Raw genomic sequence first — 9,737 nt, 5'->3', positions numbered from 1 at the left:
ACAACCACCTGGCAGCACAAATGAACCAGCTGCTTGAAGCTAAGACACACCTGGAATGATTGACTGATGGTCGGACGATCCTGATCCCCAAGAACCCCCAGAAACTACAGGCCAATAACTCAGGCATGAGTGGGGCCCAGAAAGGAATTGGCAGAGACCAGGGGAGCAAAACACCAGCTACTGGCAGATAGAGCAGTCACTCAAGACTGTAAGACCAGACTGACCAACCTGTGCACTGCCTGTGTTGACTACATGAAAACCCATGACTTACTGCCACACACATGGATACTGGAATGCCTATAACTGTACAAGATCAACAGGACCCTAAGAGCCTTCATCAAGAACTCAATGGGAATGTGGAGAGCAACACAAGAGGCCAACTTGAAGCCCATTGCACAAGTCACCATCAAGTGCCTGATTTATCAAGGAAAAGCTCTGTCCCCACTGCTGTTCTGCATAGGCCTGAATCCCTTCAGCCAGATCACTGACAAAATTGGCAACAGATACTGACTACAAAATAGTGCAACCATCAGCCACCTCTTGTACATGGATGACATCAAGCTGTATGCCAGGAGTGAACGAGACATCGATTCACTGATCCACACTACACGGCTCTACAGCAAGGATATCGGAATGTCATTCGGACTGGAGAAGTGTAGTGGTAAAAGAGGGAAGGTAGTCAGAACTGAGGGGATTGCACTACCAGATGGCAACATTGCAGACACTGAAGACAGCTAAAGTACCTTGGAATCCCTCAGGCAAATGGGAACCATGTAGAGGCCGCTAGGAAAGCTGCAACCTCCAAGTATCTGCAGAGAGTAAGGCAAGTTCTAAAGAGTCAGCTGAATGGGAAGAACGAGCCAGGCAGTCAACACCTACACCCTGCTGGTTGTCAGATACCCTGCTGGGCTAATAAGCTGGTCAAAGGAAACAATAGAATCCACTGATGTCAAGACAAGAAAGCTCTTTACCATGCATTGAGGGTTTCCCAAATCCAGTACCCTGAGACTGTATGCTAAGCGGAAGGAAGGAGACCAAGGACTAGTAGGCATCAGAACCACTATCCTAGACAAAATAATGAAGATCCACGAATACATCAGGAAGATGGACACAAAAGATCATGTGCTTAGTGAGTACCTCAGGCAGCAGAAACCTGAGGAAGAACAGGAACCAACATGGAAGGACAGGCCTCTGCATGACATGTACCACTGGCAGATCGAAGAAGTGGAAGAAGAAATAGAAAAATCCTACCAAAGGCTGGACAAAGCTGGACTGACAGACAGCGCAGAGGCACTAATGATAGCAGCACAAGAACAAGCTCTAAGCACAAGATCAATAGAGACTGGGGTCTACCACACCAGGCAAGACCCCAGGTGCAGGCTGTGCAAAGAAGCCCCTGAGACAATCCAGCACATAACAGCAGGGTGCAAGATGGCAGGGCATACATAGAACACCATAACCAATTGCCTGGCATAGTATACAGGAACTTCTGTGCCAAGTATGACCTGGAAGTCCTGAGATCAAAATGGGATACTCCCTCAAGGATGGTTGAGAATAACAAAGCTAAGATCCTGTGGGACTTGCAGATAGAGACAGAGAAACTTGTGATGCTAACCAATCAGACATCGTAGTGGTGGGCAAACATAGGAAGAAGGCCGTAGCGCTAGATGTTGCAATACCAAGTGACGGCAACATCAGGAAGAAGGAACACGAGAAACTCGATTAATACCAAGGGCTCAGAAAAGAGCTAGAAAGGCTGTGGAAGATGAAGGTAACCGTGGTCCCCGTGGTAATCGGAACACTCGGGGCAGTGACCCCCAACTGGGAGAGACGCTTCAGCAGATTCCTGGAACAACAACAACTCAAAACTTTCATTTTGTTCAAGCTTATAGTTTGATCAAGCTTATAGTTTGGGCTGGATCAGGTGACTCTCAGCTCTCACGTAGTTACACTGCAATAGGCCTGAGGTGCTGGGAGCTTGCCATTATTCACTGAGTGTATCTTCTTCACTCAGCTTTTTTCAGTCGCTATGTGTTTATATACAACAATAATAAAAACATTAGTTATTAATCTCTGACTCTCTTCCACAACATATCTTTTGTCTGGTCTGAGTACTTCTTTTTTACTCACCTCTCCTCACTCTATATGCTTATACACCACACTGCATTTATTTATTTAAAGTATGTCTGGGTTTTTTACCTTACCATATAAAGTGCCTTGAGGCAACTGTTGTTGTGATTTGGTGATGTGTAAAAAATCGTGAAAAAATGAAAATATTCTGATAATATGGAAAATTTATAGTCACATTCAGTGAGATTTGGACTCTAAATATTTCCACCTTGTTCACTGGTTGAATGACAAGAATATTTACTCTTCCTATATGTGGTTTGAAAGATATAAAATATGAAATTCACAAAATGCTGAGTTCTTCTTGATAACTAATTCAAGCAGAAGAAAATGGTTGGATGCTCTGCTCCTTCTTCTTCCCTGATGGGTGGTCTGCATGAATAAGCAAAACAACACGTCAATAAAAGGGAATGGCAAAGCAATGAAACCTAATGAGTAGGCTCAGAAAATCACGAAGCTGTCATGTGGTCATTTTTACGAATGAATTTGCTCTTGCTCAATTTGCTGTATTCCTACTTTTCTTCTGCTGTATCATTTTCTTTGCTTACCACCTCCTGTCAGTTACTGGGACAGTTTCATCTAAATGGGATGCAGAACAGTGGAGATGTCATTCTGGGTGGAATGTTTCCAGTCCACCTTTATACAAGTGTTCCTGACCTGTCTTTTACCTCGGAACCACAACAGCCTACATGCCAAGGGTAACTATACAATAGGAAGAAAGGAAAACAAAAACTCAAATCAATGCCAATATAAATATGTTTTTTATATCTAAAGTAATTATAGTTGGTGCATTAATACCATTTCAAAAAATGCATTTATCTTCAATGAAAGATTTTTATTTTTTCATTCAGATGCTGCTTTAATTGTTTAGGTTTAGGTTTAGGTTTAGGTTACATAATTTTTATCATTATTAACTTTGGAACATGTTTTCCAAGTATCCTGTTGCCTTTTTCAACCAAGCACTTTTTTTTGTTAGTTTTTATGTCCTAGGATTTAAGCTCGTTCAAACCATGGTCTTTGCTATTAATGAGATCAACAGAAACTCCAACCTACTGCCTAATGTGACTCTGGGATACACTGTATATGATAACTGTGTCAACCTCGGAATTGGATTCCGTGGAGCATTGTCATTAGCAAGTGGTCGAGAGAGGCAAATTATATTAGATAATACATGTGTTGGAAATCCTCCAGTCCTAGCAATTGTGGGTGATTCTTCCTCTACATCTTCTATTGCTGTCTCTAACATCTTAGGTTCGTACAGAGTACCTATGGTAAGTTTTCTGCTTAACCATGTAATAGTCTAATTACATTATTTTAATTGCAAATATGGTGTAAAAATACACTGCAGTCAGCCTGAAAAGGTTAAAAGAGAGAGTAAAGGCTTTGAATATTCATACAATATTCAGTCTGTATTTTTCACAGGTGAGTTATTTTGCAACATGTTCCTGCCTGAGCGACCGTCAAAAGTATCCATCCTTCTTTAGGACGATCCCAAGTGATGCTTTCCAGGTGAATATGTATCAGAAAAATTAAAATGGAAAAGTTTAAGCCTTATTACCACGAAGAAATATGGAAAAAAAAATTAAATACACCCTAACCCCCCTAACCCTGCTGTAAAAGCTGATGAACAGCTAATCCGATTAAGGATTTTTTGAGTCTATACTCTTACCCACTAATCTGTGTTCACTTAGGTACGTGCTATGATTCATATTCTTAAACATTTCGGCTGGACTTGGGCAGGCCTGCTCATTAGTGATGATGATTATGGACTTCACGCAGCCAGATCCTTCCAGTCTGAGCTGAGCCTGTCCGGTGAAGGCTGCCTGGCTTACATTGAGGTTTTGCCCTGGGAAAAAAACGCAGATGAATTCAGGAGGATTGTGAATGTGATGAGAAAATCCACAGCTCGAGTTGTTATTGTTTTTGCATATGAGAGTCGCGTGATAAATCTTATGGAAGAGGTTTGACTTTAAAACTATTTGATTATTAGTAGTTATAAAGATCTGGATCACTATACTGTGTAAAACATGCTTTGTTGTCTCTGTGTGAATGAGAAATTGCAAGTTTCTCAAGTTGCAATATACCAATAGCAGGATAATGTTACTAAAGCAGTTGCCAGTTATAATAGCATGTAAAACATGTATTATGCATTTGTTTGAATGAGTACATAGGATTACCTGGCAAGATGAGCAACTACATTAATGGCATGACAAGTGCACTAAAGTAGTTGATAGTTATACTATCAATCTATTATTTTGGTACAATACAATCCACAGGTAGTGAGGCAGAATCTAACAGGTCTGCAGTGGATGGCCAGTGAAGCCTGGACAGCAGCTACTGTGCTGCAAACACCTCAGCTTATGCCATACCTGGGTGGTACACTGGCCATCGCCATTCGTCAAGGAGAAATACCAGGGCTCAGAGAATTCCTGTTACAAATACGTCCAATCCTACATCACAACAGTAGCTATGGAAATAGCATGGTGAGAGTTTAACATTAAACAATGGTACTTGCAAGAAATATGCAACCTTAACTGTGGTAGTTAAAAGTATTTATTGTCACTGTTTCTAACAAACACTTTTCAATATATTTTAGGTAAATCAGTTTTGGGAATTCACATTTCAGTGCAGATTTTCACCCGCTCCATTAGGCTGGGCGGAAGGTGGAGGTGCACTATGCACTGGACAGGAAGAGCTAGAAAATGTGAACACTGAGTACTTGGACATTTCTACTCTCCGGACTGAGTACAATGTGTACAAAGCTGTGTATGCTCTGGCATATTCCCTTGATGACATGCTGCGGTGCAAGCCAGGAAGAGGGCCTTTCAGTGGGAACAGCTGTGCCACTTTGCAAATGCTGGAGCCATGGCAGGTATGATATCAGTTTACATTCCATGTATGGCTAATGTTTTTTTACTCTATACGTTCAGAACAGAATTTAGCCTGTGAAATTAAATACAATGCCATAAGATAGTGAGCTCAAAGCATTTTTTGTATTCCAGCACAAAAGAAGTGGTTAATGTAACATCAGAGAGATCATTAAACTGTATACGTATAGAACATTGTTGTTTAAATTTTATAATTTTTTATGCTCAGGTATAATACGTGTAATATTATAGTTGATTATATAATATCTACAGTTTGCACTGTGAAAAGTAATTGTAATTTTTTGCAATAACTGTAATTTATTTCTTGTACACCCCTTCCAAATAGCTTGTTTATTACTTGGAAAGGGTGAACTTCACCACTCCATTTGGTGATCAAGTGTCATTTGATGAGAATGGTGATGTACTACCAATTTATGATGTGATGAACTGGTTGTGGCTCCCAGATGGAAGCACTAAAGTTCAGCATGTGGGTGAGGTTAAGAGGTCAGCTTTCCAAGGTCAAGAACTCATACTTGATGAAGAAAAAATCTTCTGGAATTTTGAATCCAAGAAGGTTATATATGGTTTTTTGAGATTTTTGCCTTTTATACCACATGCAATATATAGGTACTGGTCATAAAATTAGAATATCATGAAAAAGTTGATTTATTTCAGTAATTCCATTCAAAAAGTGAAAGTTGTATATTTTATTAATGAATTACACACATACTGACATTTCAAATGTTTGTTTCTATTAATTTTGATGACTATAACTGACAACTAATGAAAACCCCAAATTCAGTATCTCAGAAAATTAAAACATTACTTAAGACAATACAAAAAAAAAGGATTTTTAGAAATGTTGGCCAGCTGAAAAGTATGAGCATGTTCAGCACTCAATACTTAGTTGGGGCTTGTTTTGCCTGCATTACTGCAGCAATGCAGCGTGACATGGAGTTGATCAGTCTGTGACACTGCTCAGGTGTTAAGGTCAAGCGAATTTGCTGGCCAATTAAGAATAGGGATACCATGGTCCTTAATCCAGGTACTGGTAGCTTTGGCACTGTGTGCACGTGCCAAGTCCTGTTGGAAAATGAAATCTGCATCTCTATAAAGTTGGCCAGCAGCAGGAAGCATGAAATGCTCTAAAACTTCCTGGTAGATGGCTGCGTTGACCTTGGACCTCAGAAAACACAGTGGACCAACACCAGCAGATGACACGGCACCCCAAACCATCACTGACTGTCGAAACTTTACACTGGACCTCAAGCAATGTGGATTCTGTGCCTCTCCTCTCTTCCTCCAGACTCTGGGACCCTGATTTCCAAAGGAAAGGGAAAATTTACTTTCATCAGAGAACATAACTTTGGAACACTCAGCAGCAGTCTGGTCCTTTTTGTCTTTAGCCCAGGTGAGACGCTTCTGACGCTGTCTCTTGTTCAAGCGTGGCTTGATACAAGGAATGCGACAGCTGAAACCCATGTCTTGCATACATCTGTTTGTGGTAATCCTTGAAGCACTGACTCCAGCTGCAGTCCAGTCTTTGTGAATCTCCACCACATTTTTCAATGACTTTTGTTTCACAATCCTCTCCAGGGTGTGGTTATCCCTATTGCTTGTACACTTTTTTCTACCACATCTTTTCCTTCCCTTCGCCTCTCTATTAATGTGCCAGCATCTTTAGCAATGACCTTTTGTGTCTTGCCCTTCTTGTGCAAGGTGTCAATGGTCGTCTTTTCGACAACTGTCAAGTCAGCAGTCTTCCCCATGATTGTGTAGCCTACAGAACTAGACTGAGAGACCATTTAAAAGCCTTTGCAGGTGTTTTGAGTTAATTAGCTGATTAGAGTGTGGCACCAGGTGTCTTCAATGTTGAACCTTTTCACAATATTCTAATTTTCTAAGATACTGAATTTGGGGTTTTCAATAGCTGTCAGTTATAATCATCAAAATTAAAAGAAATAAACATTTAAAATATATCAGTCTGTGTGTAATGAATGAATATAATATACAACTTTCACTTTTTGAATGGAATTACTGAAATAAATCAACTTTTTCACGATATTCTAATTTTATGACCAGCACCTGTATGTCATTGTATCAGGTAATATTTAGTTCTGTCCTATAGGCACCTCGATCAGTATGCAGTGAGAGCTGTCCTCCTGGTACCCGCATGGTTAGAAAGAAGGGGGAACCCAAATGCTGTTTTGACTGCATTCCTTGCTCTGAGGGAAAAGTCACTAATAAGAGCAGTAGGTGTTTATGTTTCAGCATGCCATATTTAATTTCATTTATATTAAATATAGTAAGCATGTCACAATCTTCCCCCTTTTGTCAGACTCCTTGGAGTGCACCAGCTGTCCAGAGGATTTTTGGTCAAACCCCCAGCGTGACCAATGTGTTCCCAAGAGTGCAGAATTCCTCTCCTACCATGATCCTCTGGGTATCTGTTTGACAGCAACCTCATTGCTGGGAACATTTATATGTGCTATTGTTCTTGGGATCTTTATCTACCATCGCAGTACACCTATAATACGTGCCAACAATTCAGAACTTAGTTTCCAGCTATTGCTCTCACTTAAGTTGTGTTTCCTGTGTTCACTGCTGTTCATTGGACGACCTCGCTTGTGGACATGCCAACTCAGGCATGCAACATTTGGCATCAGCTTTGTGCTTTGTGTCTCGTGCATCCTGGTAAAAACCATGGTTGTTCTGGCTGTGTTCAAAGCCTCCAAGCCAGGAGGGGGAGCCAGTCTGAAGTGGTTTGGTGCTATGCAGCAGAGAGGAACAGTTCTGGTTCTTACATCTGTTCAGGCAGCCATCTGCACTACCTGGCTTGTCTCGTCCTCTCCAGTTCCACATAAAAACACCCAATATCACAATGATAAGATAGTTTATGAGTGTGCAGTTGGGTCCACTGTTGGTTTTGCAGTCTTATTGGGTTATATTGGTTTGCTGGCTTTCCTCAGTTTTCTAATTGCATTCCTGGCAAGGAATCTTCCTGATAGTTTTAATGAAGCCAAGCTCATCACAATCAGCATGCTGATCTTCTGTGCTGTGTGGGTGGCCTTTGTTCCTGTTTATGTCAGCTCACCAGGAAACTATGCAGATGCAGTGGAGGTATTTGCCATCCTGGCCTCAAGTTTTGGACTCTTGATCACACTGTTTGGACCCAAATGTTACATAATCCTGCTGAGACCAGAGCTGAACACGAAAAAAGCTATAATGGGTCACGTCACTGAATCTTAAAAGCTTTTACATTTATAACAAAAAACTATACGTAGAAAAAAATATATATAAATAATAAATGTCAACTGTATTGACATTTTAAATATTGAAATAAAAAAGTTCTCCACTGGTGTCATGGGATGAGAACATGTAAACCCCGATATTTATTCTGCATTTCTGTGCATGTTTTTTTTTTTTCAGAATGCAGTTAAAATATGAATCACATACTTTTCAAATATTTGTATTGACTCTGTAACACTTTATTGTGATATTTAACTTTATATGATTTAACTATAAAATGCATTGTTTAAATAAACTAACCATTAAATATGTATTAATCCAGTACTCTTAATGCATATCCATGCATATTTGGCCTTTCTGTAACTGATGTATACTGAGAAACATAGTGGCCAGTATTTATAATGCTTCCACATTCCATAACCAAAAAATTATTTTAAACAATCAAAATAGTACAAAAATGGATACTTTATTTAAAAGAAGCATTAAGCCATATTTTTTAAATTTAAATGAATTCTATGCAAGACTGTTAAAACAATAAGTATAGAACCAATACCTCGGGTATTCATCTTCAAGAGTAAATTCGACTGCTCTCATACGTAGAACTCAGAAGAAGCATTGCGCATGCAAGTGTCTGCTGTGCGTGCACATCTGCAGTTGAACACTCTCGTGAGGAAACTTGACGTGTGGCTGTGAATAAACTGCCTTTTCACCATGTGGGCGGAACCTTTAGAGCCTAATGTGATTGGTTACTTACTGCTTTAGACCGAGTTACTAGTTACAAGTTACTAGTTAGTCTATCAGAGGAGTTAGACTAACTGTGAAGCTTCTGTAGGGTCCAGGTATCACCTGATGCTACCAGTAGTGACACTGACCCAAGCGAAATGCAAAACTAGTGAAAAAATAGTCAGAAAAGATAAGGAGGAGGAAAATGTCAGTCAAACATTCCTGATATGGAGGTTGTCTCTAGTGTACTGTTAGGGATTATTTTTTACTCAGTGAATAAAGGACAAATGTTTAAAGTAAATTAGTTAATTAAGTAAATTAAGATAATTAAGTAAATTAATTAATAAACAGTGGATCAACCAAATAATAAACAATTAAATAATACATTACAGACAGAGAGCAACAGAAAGTGCTAAACTAACTTCTCTAACTCAGTGCATCTTATCTTGAGGCTTGGCCACAAGGACGTATAATTAAAACATCAGGAGAGAAGACGTGCAGGCGCCAATGGTGATGAGAGGAATCTGAGTCACAAAAACCAGCTTGAACAAGATTGAGTGACAAAGGTCAACTCGTAGCGCCCACTGTTGCCAACTCCTTAGCAAGGAAATTGGCTATTGAAATTAGCTATTGGCTGTCCTAAAAGTCGCCAGAAGTCTCTGTATGACGTCATCACCTAATTTGCATAATTGGTTATTTAGTTGCAATCGAGGCTGTAGGAGAGAGGAATAACACCTTCGGAGAGACAAAAAGTGAAGTAAAAAAGACCCT

At 39.9% G+C, this 9,737-nt stretch overlaps 1 protein-coding gene across 1 annotated transcript; it reads left to right on the top strand.

Moving 5' to 3' along the window:
- Positions 1 to 2,652: 2,652 nt before the first annotated feature.
- Positions 2,653 to 8,243, top strand: LOC115790439 (extracellular calcium-sensing receptor-like). The gene is made up of 9 exons (XM_030744256.1): positions 2,653 to 2,825; positions 3,104 to 3,398; positions 3,550 to 3,636; positions 3,819 to 4,088; positions 4,404 to 4,610; positions 4,724 to 4,999; positions 5,341 to 5,568; positions 7,123 to 7,246; positions 7,333 to 8,243. Exons 1-9 carry the CDS (start codon positions 2,716 to 2,718, stop codon positions 8,241 to 8,243), a joined length of 2,508 nt encoding a protein of 835 aa, XP_030600116.1. The 5' UTR covers positions 2,653 to 2,715.
- Positions 8,244 to 9,737: the final 1,494 nt, after the last annotated feature.

Source organism: Archocentrus centrarchus, chromosome 13 (genome assembly GCF_007364275.1).
Source record: "Archocentrus centrarchus isolate MPI-CPG fArcCen1 chromosome 13, fArcCen1, whole genome shotgun sequence".
Classification (NCBI taxonomy): Eukaryota; Metazoa; Chordata; class Actinopteri; order Cichliformes; family Cichlidae; genus Archocentrus; species Archocentrus centrarchus.
Note: the sequence above shows the minus strand (reverse complement) of the source record. Positions and strands in the feature narration are given on the sequence as shown.